The sequence below is a fragment of the Bufo bufo genome, chromosome 1, assembly GCF_905171765.1.
Source record: "Bufo bufo chromosome 1, aBufBuf1.1, whole genome shotgun sequence".
NCBI classification, from domain to species: domain Eukaryota; kingdom Metazoa; phylum Chordata; class Amphibia; order Anura; family Bufonidae; genus Bufo; species Bufo bufo.
In genome coordinates, this window is record NC_053389.1 from 466,967,409 (window position 1) to 466,984,910 (window position 17,502).

General features: G+C 42.9%; 1 protein-coding gene across 1 annotated transcript in view; it reads right to left on the reverse strand.

Annotated features, from left to right (window-relative positions):
* Positions 1 to 11,281: 11,281 nt before the first annotated feature.
* EPYC (epiphycan) overlaps positions 11,282 to 17,502 on the reverse strand; it is a 72,565-nt gene continuing 66,344 nt past the window's right edge. The window contains exon 6 of the mRNA XM_040408752.1: positions 11,282 to 11,452. Within this exon, the coding sequence (XP_040264686.1) occupies positions 11,282 to 11,452 (171 nt within the window). The remainder of the gene's footprint in view (positions 11,453 to 17,502) is intronic.

The following is a 17,502-nucleotide window of genomic DNA, read 5'->3' on the forward strand; positions in this document are numbered from 1 at the left end:
TGGGTGCCGGGCCACAAATATCTGACAGTGGCCTGTTCCAGTGGTGGGTGACATGAAGCCTGATTCTCTGCAATGGGACCTCTCTCCTCTGTCTGGGTGCCGCGGCCTAAATATCTGACAATGGCCTGTTCCAGTGGTGGGTGACGTGAAGCCTGATTCTCTGCTATGACATGAAGCCTGATTCTCTGCTATGGGACCTCTTTCCTCTGTCTGGGTGCTGGGGCCTAAATATCTGACAATGGCCTGTTCCAGTGGTGGGTGACGTGAAGCCTGATTCTCTGCTATGGGACCTCTCTCCAATTGATATTGGTTAATTTTTATTTATTTTATTTTTATTTTATTTTTATTCATTTCCCTATTCACATTTGTTTGCAGGGGATTTACCTACATTTTGCTGCCCTCTAGCCCTATCCTGGGCTGTTTTACAGCCTTTTTAGTGCCAAAAAGTTTGGGTCCCCATTGAACCCATTGGGTTCGGGGCGAAGTTCGGGTCGAGTTCGGATCCCGAACATTTCTGGGAAGTTCGGCCGAACTTCTCGAACCCGAACATCCAGGTGTTCGCTCAAATCTAGACATGAGTAGCTCGGCATCCAACCTTGTGCAAATATGGTCTTTCATGCTGTCATGCCTGTTGAGGGACCCTTGTATAAAAAGGCTGAAGGAGAACGACCTGTACTGGGTGGCCACGCTACTAGACCCCCGGAATAAGCAGAAAGTGGCTGAAATGTTACCGAATTACCGGAAGTCGGAAAGGATGCAGCAGTTCCATAACAAGTTAAAAAGTATGCTTTACACAGCGTATAAGGGTGATGTCACAGCCCAACGGGAATCTAACAGTGGTAGAGGTGAAAGTAATCCTCCTCCTACCACGACCACGCCGGCAAGGACAGGACGCTTTACAGACGTAATGTTGATGGAGGACATGCAGAGCTTTTTAGGTCCTACGCATCGCCACAGCCCTTCGGGGTCCACCCTCAGAGAATGACTCGACCGACAGGTAGCAGACTACCTCGCCTTAACTGCAGATATCGACACTCTGAGGAGCGATGAACCCCAGGACTACTGGGTGTGCAGGCTTGACCTGTGGCCTGAGCTATCCCAATTTGCGATAGAACTTCTGGCCTGCCCCGCTTCAAGTGTCCTGTCAGAAAGGACCTTCAGCGCAGCAGGAGGTATTGTCACTGAGAAGAGAAGTCGCCTAGGTAAAAAAAGCCTAGATTACCTCACCTTTATTAAGATGAATGAGGCATGGATCCCGAAGGGACTGACAGTGGGGGATGCATTTGACTAAAAAAGGCCTGATGAGATGCCTTTAAAAATGTTCCACACGCTGCTGTATTTAATCTCTGCATGCCGGATGACTTGCGTGACTTATCCACCACCAACTAGGGTTCAAGCCGCAATGTTTTAGTGCACTTTCTGCCTGGAAAACATAAATTTTTCTGGCCGCTGCTACAGCAGCGGCTGCAACAATACCAAGTTTTTCAGGCGTGTGTACATGCCTAATTTTTCTGGCCTCTGGTGCTGCACTGTGGCTGCAAAAACAAAACAAAAAAAAAGGCACATACATTTGTCAATTCCCCTTCGTGATCGTTACCTTGTTGTGGTGAAGGGGCTTGCGTATCACAATGAAGTGATCACCTCTATGAGTGTGTTGGCAATGGCAATGTTGGCACACCCCAGATAAGGTTGTTGCTTTATTGTGAACAGACCAAAAGCGATCGGCTGGATAATTCTGCATAGAAAAAACATTCATTTTCTTTGTGATCATCTAAGGTGATCATAAAAGCCTACTAGGCCAACAATGGGCCCACACTGCAGAATCATTGTTTTCTGGGTCACTTAACTGTCACTGAACTACATCAGCACGACCATAGGCTTTGAAAAACTGCCATCGCCTGCAATCTCCCAAACGTGTTCACGAGCAAAGTCATCACTACACCAAGATTGAAGCATAGAGGAATAAAATTTGTCATGAGTGTGTCAACTATTGATAACTCTTTGCGGTTGTCTAAAATCTATTCGATACACGTCCCCTGATAGGGGATGTAACAGGGATTAAACTGATAAGAATAGTACTACTTAACACACCACTCATATAGGGTGGCACAGTACATTGCACGGCGCACGCGCCGTACTCCAGATTGGAAGTAAGAGGACCGACCAAGCATCTTTTTCCATCTCCCGGTTCCTAAAATCTATTCCATACACCAGCCCCTGATAGGGGACGTAACAGGGATTAAACTGATAGGAATAGTACTACTTAACATACCACTCATATAGGGTAGCACAGTACATTGCACGGCGCACGCGCAGTGCCCCAAATTGGAAGTAAGAGGATCGACCAAGCATCTTTTTCCATCTCCCGGTTCCTAAAATCTATTCCATACACCGGCCCCTGATAGGGGACGTAACAGGGATTAAACTGATAGGAATAGTACTACTTAACACACCACTCATATAGGGTGGCACAGTACATTGCACGGCGCACACGCAGTGCCCCAAATTGGAAGTAAGAGGACCGACCAACCATCTTTTTCCATCTCCCGATTCCTAAAATCTATTTCATACACCGGCCCCTGATAGGGGACAAAACAGAGATTAAACTGGTAAGAACAGATTTTTTTAATAAAAAAAAAAAGGACAGCCTCTGCGGAGCTGGGTATTTTTTGGCCACATTACTGAACGCTCATGCACAATGGCTGTAGGCTCATGCGTCCTTTTGCGGAGGTGACAAACCTGGTCAGTCAAACCCAAGGCAACATCATCGACCTCATCCCATATGCGTTTTTTCTGGAGCGTGTCCTGAGAAGAGTGCTGGATCAGGCCGTAGATGAGCATGAAGAGGAAGAGTTGTAGGCACCATCACCACCAGAAGCAGCCTTGTCGTCGTCGATTGCTGGACCTGCGGCAACGCAGAGAGAGGAGTCTGAAGAAGAGGAGTCAGAGGAGGAAGGTGGCTTTGAGGAGGTGGAAGACCAACCACAGCAGGCGTCCCAGGGGGCTTGTTGTCACCTTTCGGGGACCCTTGGTGTTGTACGTGGCTGGGTGGAGGAAGAGACCTTCAATGACGTCAGTGAGGACAAGGAACGGGACATGGCTAGCTTGGTATCCAACCTTGTGCAAATGGGAGTTTGCGGTTGTGCAAATGGACTGTTTGCGGTTGTTTGCGGTGCGTTAAACGGGGAGTTTAGTCTGTCACTGTGAAGCGAGCGTAACCCTTACACTACCTGATCGATACAACATCATACCTGATCGTATACACACACTGGATGTTTTAAAGCACGTTATTCCAAACAATTTAGGAATGTTAGGTGATTTATGTCCTTTATGGATTAAAACCCGACTCTGCGTCAACTACGTAATTTTCCATGGGAGTTTTGCCATGGATCTCCCTCCGGCATGCCACAGTCCAGGTGTTAGTCCCCTTGAAACAACTTTTCCATCACTATCGTGGCCAGAAAGAGTCCCTGTGGGTTTTAAAATTCGCCTGCCTTTTGAAGTCTATGGTGGTTCGCCCGATTCGCCAGTGCGCGAACATTTGTGGAAATTCACGTTCGCCATTCGCGAATGGAAAATTTTATGTTCGCGACATCTCTATTGGACCGCTCACAAGACCTACTCCCACGCGACTCTCCTCGTCGCTACTTACCCACCTACTGGAGGAAGCGGTAGATCTCTCCTCTACATCTTGGCTGTGCAGTAGCTGCTGACTGTCCTTAATAAGCTCGTCCTCGCTAAAAAGCGGAACAGAGTTCACAGCATACAATACTTCCTGAGTAGGAGGAACAAAAATCAAAGAGGCAGGTTTGGGACAGTTGGAAGCACAGAGCTTGATCCTGGGACACGTTAACTAAGCATGGTGTCAGAGGAACCAACCTACTCCTGGCTGTCACTGTTGTCACTTGAGATGATGTTGAAAGCCGAGTCAACCATGCAAGGACAGCTGGTCAAAACACGACCACTGGATGACACTGGAAGCTGTGGCCTGTCTCTGCAACTGCTGTTACCACCCCCCCATCCCCCTTCCCCCACCTTCTTCTGCTGCTACTTCTGCCAGTTCCAGAAAGAATTTTGCCACTTCCCGTTCCTTTAGAATGCCCTGGCACCTGTCTGTCGGACATATTTTACTATAACAGTAACTGTACTTAGTAGTGGCAGTAGTGTCAAGCTGCAATTTCACCCCAGATTCAAGGATGAATGGACTTACTTATGTATAAAAGAACATGAACACCCCAAAATCTGTATGTAAGGCCGAAATTGCATCCCAACTACACAATTAAGGATTATTGATTCACTTATGTATAAAAGAACGTGAACCCCTTCCCAAAACCTGTAGTATCAGGTAGCAATTTCACCCTAATTACACAATCAAGGATTAACGGATTGACTTATGTATAAAAGAGCTGGAACCCGCCAAAATCTGTAATATCAGGCTGCAATTTCACCCTAATTATACAATCAATGATTATTGGATTTACTTATGTATAAAAGAACGTAAAACCCCCCAAAATCTGTAGTATCAGGCTGCAATTTCAGCCCAATTACACAATTAAGGATTAACATATTTACTTATGTATAAAAAAAACATGAACCCCCCAAAATCAGTAGTATCAGGCCGCAATTTCACCCCGATTACACAATTAAGGATTATGGATCCACTTATGTACAAAAAACATGAACCCCAAAATCTGTAGTATCAGGCAGCAATGTCATCCCAATAACAGAATCAAGGATTAATGGATTTATGTATAAAAGAACGTGAACAACCTAAAATCTGTAGTATTAGATCAGCAGTAGTGATTGCAGCGCAATAGTGAAAATATAAAATAATTTGCTTTGCAGGTAGTATAGTTCCAAACCTTGACAATTTCTGTAGGGTATGAAATTTTCAATTTGACCTTTTACATGAAAAAATCAATTCATCACTGATACTGACTTTGTAGAATTAATACACAAAATGCGGTTATATATATATGCTATATACAGTACCTCTATATTACATAGATGCTGTACTTTCACCTGCTACTGGTTTAAGCTTCAATGAAAGAAATATGTTAGAATATATACCAGATACAAATAATCAAATCCAGGGACCCTTGCAAGATAACAGTCTGAACTGGATAGACAGATGTCTTTTTTGAGCCCTACAACCTATGTTCCTATGTAAGTGTTTAAAAAAAAATAATAAAGAAGACAATTTATGGCATAATGCAGATTTTTGGAGGCCTGTATGGGGAATAGCCACATGGGGGCAGCAAAGCCATACAGTAATGTAATATGTGCAGGCAGTGCAGGCAGAATATAATATATGCAATCCACTCTTGCTAGAAGTTCCTTGAAATGATATCTCTGCAAAATATTGCAAGGGCTTGTACACGTGGCTGTATTATGGCTGTGCTTTACTTCTGTTGTACTTCTGCGTGTCTCTGATTTCATGCAAAAGTATACAGAGTTTTTCTCTTTCAGACTCAGATCGAATGCTCTATTGGATGCACTGTGTTCGGAGGTATTCTTCCCCAGAAGCATCACGCTAAGGCTAGTTTCACACTAACGTCTTACATCTCCGGCATGCTGTTCCAGCAGGGGAACAGCCTGCCAGAGATGTCCAGTCACCCGATGGCTCCAATCACTATGATGGGGACTGGCGTTCATCCAGCCATAGCGCGGCAAACATACTGTTATTGGCATATTTGCCAGGTTGTAGCCGGATCGGTGCCGATCCCCATTATAATGAATGGAGCCAAACGGAGATGCCGGAATGCAGAGAGATACGGCAAGCTGTTCCCTGTGACATTATTCACTCAGTGCTGCCAGTGTTACATTTTGCAAAGATGACCCCCTCCATCTGGATCTTCACAGCAAACTACTGGCAATTCAATCATAACTTTTAGCAGGAATAATAAAGAAATGGCATAACATAGATTCATAAAATTAGATAAAGCAGAATTGTTATTACATAGGAAAAAATGTATGTAGTTGCTAAAACAGACATGTCAGGAGAGGTTACAGATCACAGAACACACCTACTAATGTGTAACCAACAGAGCCCCTGCTGCCATCACTAAAACACTTAGGTGGGGTTTACAGCATTTTGCAGGTAAACCCACTGTTATGCCCAAACAGTTAATAGAAAGGACACTTTGGCACTTTAAAGGAGTTGTCCAGCCTTTGAGTTTTCAACATTTGAGGTTCTCCACTGTCCCCCTGAACATAAAAATAACCCCACTCTCCTGTCTGCGTTCCCACCACTACTCCATTCCCGGATGCTTCCAGTTCCCGTAGGAGCAGGAAGAGGCTTGGTCCAGTGGCTACTGTGTCATCTGTCATAGTAGCTGGATGTAGCAGTGATGTAGCTTTTAACCCCTTAGTGACCAGCCTGTTTTGGGCCTTACTGACCAAGCGTTTTTCTTCCTTTTTTCATCGTCTCGTTCCAAAAGCTATAACTTTTTCATTTTTCTGTCTTTATAGTTTTTAAGAGGGCTTGTTTTTTGCGGGACAACTTGTAGGTTTTAATGGTTTTAATGTTTTCGGGTACACATAACTTTCTGATTAACTTTCTGATTAACTTTTTCTTGAAAATCTGTGGTGTGACTTAAAGAGAGCTGTCCATGCTCGGAAGCCATCAAACCTGAATGAACTAAAGATGTTTTGTAAAGAGGAATGGTCCAAAATACCTTCAATCAGAATCCAGACTCTCATTGGAACCTACAGGAAGCGTTTAGAGGCTGTAATTTCTGCAAAAGGAGGATCTACTAAATATTGATTTCATATCTTTTTTGTGGTGCCCAAATTTATGCACCTGCCTAATTTTGTTTAAACAATTATAGCACACTTTCTGTAAATCCAATAAACTTCATTTCACTTCTCAAATATCACTGTGTGTGTCTCCTATATGATATATTTAACTGACATTTTTTATCGTAACAACCAACGATTTATACAGGAAAATCATGACGATTAACAAGGTTGCCCAAACTTTCGCATCCCACTGTACGTATGATAATGTATATCTCCACACACCTCTATTTTGGATAACAATATTTAAGTGTGATAGAAGGGGACTTTGCTATAAATAATCAAACAGACAATTGTCACCCTCCTGCACTTAGCCTAATTTAAGTATTTTGGCAATTAGCTACATTTTTTAAGTAAATAATTTAATAAAATAGTTTTGAGCGTTCCTTTTCAGGCAGTAAATTATTTTGTTTGTTTTGATGGTAACGCAAACTGATGTATCATTTATAAGTAAACCCCCCTTATAAAATTTAGATATAAATATCTTTATTCCTGGTTCAGTACAATACAACGATACCAAGTACACGAAATACATATAGTTTTTTTTTTTCTGTTTTACTACTTTTGTTCAATAAAACCCCTTTTTTAAAAGAAATAAAATCTTTTTGCATCGTTGCTATCCAAGACCCATAACTTTTTAATTTTTCTTTCTATGTAGTTGTGTGAGGGCTCGAGTTTTGCGGGACGACGTGTAGTTTTCATTGGTATAATTTTGGTAAATTCCACTTAACTTTTTTTCATTGGCAAGTATAAATTAGCAATTCTGTCATTTTTTTAAAGTACTCAAGGCAGGTTTGGGGCCTACATGAGACCCCAGCCAGCCTTTACACAATTCTGCACCATACGATCGTATTTGCGGGGTGCCGATGGGAGACAAAGGGAGTCCTCTCCCACTGTTAGTGCTTTACATGCGGCGGGCACCATTGCCCGTTCCGTGTAAAGCGTTAAACAGCCCTGATTGGCACCCCAAAGTGAGAGGCGGGCCCCCGCCCCCCACTGTACGGGGGACCCAGCCTAATGCCCCTTAGTGATCACTGTAAAAAGGCATATGGGTGGTCACTAATGGGTTATGCTATGACTGCTGAGGCTTGTGATTGGCCACAGTGGTCATGGAAACAATCTGCTTCCCATTCCTGGTCCTGTGGGGGATGGAAGCATTCGGCAATGGAGCATCTGTGAAACCGCAGGCAAATGCGTGTTTAGGGGGATAGCGGAGATGTTCAGGGGACAGGGAGGACTCCAGGAGTTGCTAGCTCCAAGCCTGGACAACCCCTTTAAAGTGGGAACAGTAGTGTCCTTCCTTTTAACTGGGTGGGGGATGATTCCATTAGAGTGGGTTTACATGCCGTGCATCAATTTTGCTGGGAACAGAGCAGTGGTGGAATAACTGACAGGTCAGTAAGGGTTTTAAATTTGAAGGTCAGGGGAGGAATTCAGGGGTTGTCAGCTCCAAGACTAGAGAATCCCTTTAATCACCTAAAAGCTTTTCCCCAAATCAGCTTGGGCTGTGGGAAAATCACTTAACTGTTTTACCCCAGTAGAGCTGGGGAAGAAGGAGAAGGGAAAGGAGGCTACTTTAGCTGTTCATATTTCTGGAGTGGTAGCATATGGTCATTTCAGGCTTTCATAAAAGACCAAAATGACAGCATTAGCAAAACATCAGCAGGAGATATCACTGTTAGAAATCAAGTCAAGAATAAACATGGTAAAAAATACTTTTAGGCCTCATGCACACGACCGTATTTTTTTGCGGTCCGCAAAAACGGGTTCCGTTTTTCCGTCATCCGTGACCGTTTTTTCGTCCGTGGGTCTTCCTTGATTTTTGGAGGATCTACGGACATGAAAAAAAAGTCGTTTTGGTGTCCGCCTGGCCGTGCGGAGCCAAACGGATCCGTCCTGAATTACAATGCAAGTCAATGGGGACGGATCCGTTTGACGTTGACACAATATGGTGCAATTTCAAATGGATCCGTCCCCCATTGACTTTCATTGTAAAGTCAGGAGTTAATATACCATAGGATCAGAGTTTTCTCCAATCCGATGGTATATTTTAACTTGAAGCGTCCCCATCACCATGGGAACACCTCTATTTTGGAATATACCGTCGGATTTGAGTTACATCGTGAAACTCAAATCCGACAGTATATTCTAACACAGAGGCGTTCCCATGGTGATGGGGACGCTTCAGGTTAGAATATACTAAAAGAACTGTGTACATGACTGCCCCCTGCTGCCTGGCAGGTGCTGCCAGGCAGCAGGGGGCAGCTTCCCCCCCTGTAGTTAACACATTGGTGGCCAGTGCTCAGCTCGCAGGTAAGTATAATGGTTCTACAAATTGCTAAGTAACCATGGCAACCGGGACAGCAGTAGCGTCCTGGTTGCCATGGTTACCGATCGGAGCCCCAGCGATTAAACTGGGACTCCGATCGGTACTCTCCGCTGCCACCAATGATAGGGGGTGAGATTTTAATTAGGAGGGGGAGGGAGGGGAGAAGGCCCACTGGCCACCAACGAGTTAACTACAGGGGAGGGAGGGGGGGACCACTGGCCACCAACGAGTTAACTACAGGGGAGGGAGGGGGGCCGGCCGCACTGGCCACCAACGAGTTAACTACAGGGGAGGGAGGGGGGCCCACTGGCCACCAACGAGTTAACTACAGGGGAGGGAGGAGGGCCGGCCGCACTGGCCACCAACGAGTAAACTACAGGGGAGGGAGGGGGGCCCACTGGCCACCAATGAGTTAACTACAGGGGAGGGAGGGGGGGGGGCGGCTGCACTGGCCACCAATGTGTTAACTACAGGGGGGGCTGCCCCCTGCTGCCTGGCAGCACCTGCCAGGCAGCAGGGGGCAGTCATGTACACAGTTCTTTTAGTATATTCTAACCTGAAGCGTCCCCATCACCATGGGAACGCCTCTGTGTTAGAATATACTGTCGGATCTGAGTTTTCACAAAGTGAAAACTCAGCTCTGAAAAAGCTTTTATGCAGACGGATCTTCGGATCCGTCTGTATTAAAGTAACCTACGGCCACGGATCACGGACACGGATGCCAATCTTGTGTGCATCCGTGTTCTTTCACGGACTCATTGACTTGAATGGGTCCGTGAACCGTTGTCCATCAAAAAAATAGGACAGGTCATATTTTTTTGACGCACAGGATACACGGATCACGGTCTCGGCTGCAAAACGGTGCATTTTCCGATTTTTCCACGGACCCATTGAAAGTCAATGGGTCCGCGAAAAAAAAACGGAAAACGGCACAACGGCCACGGATGCACACAACGGTCGTGTGCATGAGGCCTTACTGTCACTTTCAGCTGCATTTTCTGGATCTCGATTTCTAAAAGCCATATCTTCCCATGTAGTGAAGATATAGTGTGATTGATGCTGTGATTTTGGCATTGTTTGAAAACTTGGAATGGCAGCTTTCAAACAATACAAAGACCATATTTCTAGATGCCAATCCAGAGATATGAGCAGCTAAAGCAGCTAAAGGAAAAATAGTAAAAAAAATATATAGAGATGTGGCATTATCTTCATTGTACTGATCACACAGTGAACATTGTAAATACATTTCACAAAATATTGCAAAAATAACTGTTTTTTCTTTCCCCCTAAAATTAAATAAAAGTTATTTAATGCACTATAGATAACCCAAAATGGTTCCTGAAAAACCTACAACTCGAAAAAATAAATTTAATTAGAAGGAGAAATTAAAAGGTATACTGCTGGAATACAAAGGGTGAACATGCTACGGGTCCTAAAGGCTAAAATTAATTAAGTCACTAAGGGTTTAAAAATGCAATTGTGTCCCCTGAGTTGTTTGCCAACAAGATTTACTTCAAATGCATATTAAAAATCTACAATACAAAAGTGACATTTTGGGAGGGGTTTTCCGATTTTAATGTGAATGTGAGGAGGTTAATGGTGTTACTTTAACTTAAATTACATTAAGGTGCACTGTGGCTTTCACTGTTCGGTGTTCGAAGGAACGTGGACTATATTTTAGGACAGGGCACCACACACTTTATCTCCATTAAGTCATTTTTTAAAACTAGCCAAACATGAATATTGAGGCAAAAAGAGCAGTATCAAGGTACAATAAAATAACACATAACCTTTATGTACACGATTAGTCCAGCTGTAACACATTTCACATTTACCTCACTGAGAATGAAGTGATTTAGCTAAAAAATATTAGGTAGGTAACGTATACGGAAAAAAATTGACAAATTCAAGATTACATATTTCAGTTACAATGTTAGTTCATCAGAAGATAGTACTTTTATGTACATTCTTATGCATATTATTTTCCAGTTTTTAGTACTATATTTAATTTCAAATTTCTTTAAGATTGCATTTTATTTATGGAAAATAGTAGGAATTGTCATTTGAAGTTACATAGTATTTTATGTGTCTTATAAAGCCATGTAAAAATCTTGTGTGTGGGTGGTTTATGGAGTTAATGTATTGCTTTCTGGCTTAAATAAGTCTGCCAACTGGTATACGAGGTAGACAGACAAAAGCCTGTGGTGTTCTACTCAGGTTAATAGGATTTCCATCTAGTCTGACGTCTTCAAGAGATCTTCTGACATATGAGAAATCTTTTGTGTTACAGAAGGTATCTTCATGCATTTCCTGAATGTTGTTGTCCTAGAACAATATGGAAAGTAAAAAGTAAAAAAGTTAATACACCATGCTTCTACCGAAGAACCTCATTTTTAAAAAACACAGGGAGTGCTACATGTCATCAGTGGTTGCCATCTTTAACCTTGTCAGTGGTTGCCATCTTTAACCTTCTCGGTCCTGGATATTTCACCTAAAGGTGGTTGGAACTACAGAAACATTTAGCAAAGCCCACATCGCAATTCTCATAGTTTCAACCACCTCAGGCTGCCATCTCTAGGTCGGTAAAGATTGAGGATGGAGCCATCCTAAGATGGGAATACTCCTTAAAGCCACAGTCATTCATGCTAAGGCACACCTGTTATCATCCAAATGAAAAACCCTAGTCAAATAAGGCAGGAAAAGTGCCCAAAACACATTGTAAATGTGTTGCAAGGAATGAAAGTTAGTTTCCAGTGCTTATTGAGGTAGAATTCTGATACATTTAGCTTAGTTAATCTCCCTGGTGTTTCTTAACCACTTCACACCACTTAGCCTGACCAGGCCTAATTTTGAAAATCTGACTTATGTCACTTTATGTGGTAATAGCTTTGGAACGCTTTTACTTATCCAAACCATTCATAGATTGTTTTCTCATGACACATTGTACATCATGATAGTCATAAATTTGAGTCAATATATTTCACCTTTATTTATGAAAAAATCCCAAATTTACCAAAAATTTTGAAAAATTTGCAATTTTTAAAATTTCTATTTCTCTGCTTTTAAAACAGAAAGTGATACCTCATAAAATATTTATTACTTAACATTCCCTATATGTCTACTTTATGTTGGCATAATTTTGTAAATGTCATTTAACTTTTTTAGGACGTTAGAAGGCATAGAGTTTTAGAAGCAATTCTTAAAATGTTTAAGAAAATTGCCAAAACCCACTTTTTAAGGACCAGTTCGGGTCTTAAGTTACTTTGTGGGGCTTAGATAGTATATACCCCCATAAATAAACACATTGTAGAAACTACACCCCTCAAGTTACTTAAAACTGATTGTATAAACTTTGTTAACCCTTTAGGTGTTCCACAAGAATTAAAGGAAAAAGGAGATCACATTTTTTAATTTCCCTTTTTTGTAGATTTTCCATTTCAATCCATTTTTATCTTTAACACATCGAGGGTTAACAGCCAAACAATACTCAATATTTATTACCCTGATTCTGCGGTTAACAGAAACACCCCATATGTGGTCGTAAACTGATGTAAGGGCACACGGCAGGGCGCAGAAGAAAAGGAGCGCCATATGGTTTTTGGAAGGCAGATTTTGCTGAACTGGTTTTTAGATGCCAGTCCCATTTGAAGCCCCCCTGATGCACCCTTACAGTAGAAACTCCCAAAAAGTTACCTCATTTTGGAAACTAGGGGATAAGGTGCCAGTTTTATTAGTACTATTTTGGGGTACATATGATTTTTAATTGCTCTATATTATGTTTTTTGTGAGGCAAGGTAACCAAAAAATGGCTGTTTTGGCACTGTTTTTATTTTTTAGAATATTCATCTGACAAGTTAGATCATGTGCTATTTTTATAGAGCAGGTTGTTACCGACGCAATGATATCAAATATATCTACTTTCTTTGTGTGTTTCAGTTTTAAATAATAAAGAATTATGTTTTTGTGTCTTCATTTTCTGAACGCCATATTGTTTTTTTCTTCTGCCCATCGTCTTGTGCAGGGGCTTGTTTTTTACAGGAAGAGTTTAAGTTTTTATTGGTACAATTTTTGGGTACATATGATTTTTTGATCATTCATTATAACACTTTATGGGGCAAGGTGACCCAAAAATTGGTTGTTTTAGCACAGTTTTTATTTATTTATTTTTACAGCATTCACCTGAGGGGTTAGGTCATGTGACATTTTTATAGAGCAGATCGTTACGGACGTGGCGATACCTTATATGTATACTTTTTCTTATTTATTTAAGTTTTACATAATAATAGCATTTTTGAAACCAAAAAAAGGATGTCTTAGTGTCATAGCTTTTTTATTTTTTGACCGATTGTCTTAGTTAGGATGCAATTTTTTGTGGGATTGTCACTACCAGAGCTTTGAGACGTTCTCACAGCTCTGTTTCTCCACCCCTGTAATGATGTCACTACTAGAGCTTGGAGGAGTTCTCTCTGCTCTGTTTCTCCGCCCCTGTGATGAGGTCTTTACTTTCTGTTTCCTTCCTCCCAGCTGTTCCTTCTGTGTTTGATTTCTCTGCCTTTAAATCACCCCTCCTCCTTTCTAGAGTGCGGATTATATTTCTCATTTGAGTTGTATCTCTCGCTTGAGCATCTTCACTTGTGTGCTATCATTTCACTGGACCTGTGTTCTGCTGCAGCAAGTACTCCGGATATTGCCAGCTGTCTTTGGATCTGTCTTCTCCGCTGCATGCAGCTCCCTCAGTTAAGTGTGCAGACATTGTGTGCTTCTGTTTGTTTTTTGACTGGATCCGAGACGACCCCGGTTCCGTCCATATACCCAGCAGGGCACCGGTGGCCGTGCCCCTTCCACTATTGTAGGGGTTACAGTGGTTATCAGTCTTAGGTACGCGGGCATGCCTCGATCCACCATTTGGATCCGGGCATGTGCTTAGCAGCATAGGGAGAGCTTTGAGGGTCTGACAGGGGTCACCCTTTATCCTCCCTAGTTTGGGTCCGGTCAGTAGCTCTATTTACTGTGTATGCTCTTGTTGCTCACATACAGCCGTGACTGGGATGAGGTGACAGTTTGATTGGTACTATTTTGTCGGCATATGCCTTTTTGATCACTTGGTGTTGCACTTTATGTGATGTTAGGTGACAAAAAATTGCTTTTTTGGCACCGTTTTTTTTTTCTTTTACGGTGTTCACTAGAGGGGTTAGGTCATGTGATATTTTTATAGAGATGGTTGTTACGGACGCGGCGATACCTAACATGTTTCCTTACCTTTTATTGTTGAGGTGGATGCTTCAGAGGTGGGTGTGGGTGCGGTTTTGTCCCAGGGCCCTTCTCCTGCCAAATGGCGACCCTGTGCCTTTTTCTCTAAAAAACTCTCCCCGGCAGAGAGAAACTATGATGTGGGAGATAGGGAGTTGTTGGCCATCAAGTTGGCTTTTGAGGAATGGCGCCATTGGTTGGAGGGGGCCAGGCACCCTATCACCGTTTTTACCGACCATAAGAATCTGGCATACTTGGAGTCGGCCAGGCGTATGAATCCGAGACAGGCCAGATGGTCTCTGTTCTTCTCCAGATTCAATTTTGTCGTTACATTCCGCCCTGGGATCAAAAATGTGAAGGCTGATGCTCTCTCTCGCTGTTTTCCGGGAGGAGGAAACTCCGAGGACCCGGGTCCCATTTTGGCGGATGGGGTAGTTGTTTCTGCTCTGTATTCTGATTTGGAGGCCGAGGTCCAGGCTGCCCAGACTGAGGCACCTGCCCGTTGTCCTTCTGGGAAGTTGTTTGTGCCTCCTGAGCTACGTCACAAACTCTTCAAGGAGCATCATGATACTGTTCTTGCTGGTCACCCCGGGAGTAAAGCCACGGTAGATCTCATTGCTTGGAGATTTTGGTGGCCGGCTCTTCGTAAGTCGGTGGAGGGTTTTGTGGCTGCTTGTGAGACGTGCGCTCGCGCTAAGGTCCCTCGTTCACGGCCTTCAGGTTCCCTTCTCCCGTTACCCATACCTTCCCGTCCTTGGACACACCTGTCCATGGACTTTATCACGGATCTTCCTCGTTCCTCAGGGAAGTCGGTGATCCTGGTGGTGGTGGACCGTTTTAGCAAGATGGCTCATTTCGTACCTTTCCCTGGTTTACCCAATGCTAAAACGTTGGCGCAAGCTTTTGTCGACCATATTGTTAAATTGCATGGCATTCCCTCTGATATTGTTTCCGATAGAGACACACAGTTTGTGTCCAGGTTCTGGAAGGCTTTCTGTTCTCGCCTGGGGGTTCGGCTGTCCTTCTCTTCTGCTTTTCACCCGCAGTCGAATGGTCAGACTGAGCGCCTTAATCAGAATCTGGAGACATATTTGCGCTGTTTTGTGGCAGAGAACCAGGAGGATTGGTGTTCTTTTCTCCCTCTTGCTGAGTTTGCTCTGAACAACCGTCGTCAGGAATCTTCTGATAAGTCACCATTCTTTGGTGCATATGGGTTCCATCCGCAGTTTGGGACATTCTCGGGAGGGGCTCCTTCTGGTTTGCCTGAGGAGGAGAGATTTTCCTCGTCTTTGTCTACCATTTGGCAAAAGATTCAGAGTAATCTTAGAAAGATGAGTGAGAAGTATAAGCGTGTGGCTGATAAGAGACGTGTGCCTGGTCCGGACCTGAATGTGGGTGATCTGGTGTGGTTGTCTACAAGAAATATTAAACTGAAGGTTCCCTCCTGGAAATTGGGTCCCAAGTTTATTGGGCCTTATAAAATCTTGTCAGTCGTCAATCCTGTTGCCTTCCGTCTTGATCTTCCACGGGTTTGGAAGATACATAATGTATTTCACAGATCTCTCTTAAAACCATATGTCCAGCCCACGGTACCCTCCTCTTTGCCTCCTCCTCCGATTTTGGTTGATGGCAATCTGGAGTTTAAGGTTTCCAGAATTGTGGACTCTCGCATTGTCCGCGGTTCTCTTCAGTACCTCGTTCATTGGAAGGGTTATGGTCCTGAGGAGAGGATGTGGGTTCCGGTGTCGGACATTAAAGCCACTCGCCTATTTTGTCGGCATATGCCTTTTTGATCGCTTGGTGTTGCACTTTATGTGATGTTACTGTAGGTGACAAAAAATTGCTTTTTTGGCACCGTTTTTTTTTTCTTTTACGGTGTTCACTAGAGGGGTTAGGTCATGTGATATTTTTATAGAGATGGTTGTTACGGACGCGGTGATACCTAACATGTATACTCTTTTTTTATTTATTTCAATTTAACACAATAATAGCATTTTTGAAACCAAAAAATTATGTTTTAATGTGTCCATGTTCTGAGAGCTATAGTTTTTTCTTTTTTGAGCGATTTTCTTATATAGGGGCTCAATTTTTGCAGGATGAGGTGACGGTTTTAATCGGTATCATTTTGTGGGATATACGCCTTTTTGATCACTTGGTGTTGTACTTTTTGTGATGTAAGTTGACAAAAATGGCTTTTTTTGACAGTTTAAAAAAAAAAAATGTATGGTGTTTATTGGACTGGGTGGATCATGTGATATATTTATAGAGCCGACCGTCTCGGAGGCAGCAATACCAAATATGTCTATTTTATTAATTTTTTTCAAATTATTTCATTTTTTATTACTTACTTGGGGAATAATTTTTTTTTTACATGCAAAACCTTTTTTTTATTTTTCTATTTTAACACTTTATTTTTTTATTTTTACAATTTGTGTCCCCCATAAGGTCATACAAGACCTCTGGGGGACATTTAACTTCACTTTTTTTTTTTTCCCCACTATTGATTTCTCCTGTAACTGTGGCTAACTTAGTAGCCCCAGTTACAGAGGAAATACACCCCCCAGAGAGGCTTTACAGCAGAATGCAACGCTGTACAGCCTCAGTGCAGGGCTTATCGAGGTCTGTAGAAGACCCGACATCTCCTGCACTCTCCCGGCCCCGGCGGTCACCTGAGCGCATCTAGAAGGCAGGGACACCTGGGAACTGTCCCTGCCTTCTCTCTGGGTTGCTTTGCTGTCACTGACAGCGGGCAACCCGCTCTGCAGCTGCACGATTAGCGTGCAGCTGCGATCTCTGAATGGACATTCAGAAACATCCATTCAGAGATAGAGATCCACCTCCCGGACCTTTATAGTCAACAGGCGGACGGGAGGTGGTTAAATTGCAGTATCAATCAATTATCAACGTAGCCATTTTTAACTTGACACTCATAATGCAAATAGTTGCAGCAAGCTTCAACTTCATTTTCATGTGTTAAAGTTAAGTGTCAACTGTAGTTTCAGGTAATTTCTCGCCCAAGATGCCATTTAGGTGTACATGAAGAATAACACAATTTCTGGGCATTAAATGACTTCTATCTGTCATTTTTAGTCATTGTATTTGATCTTCAATTTGTTTGTAAATCT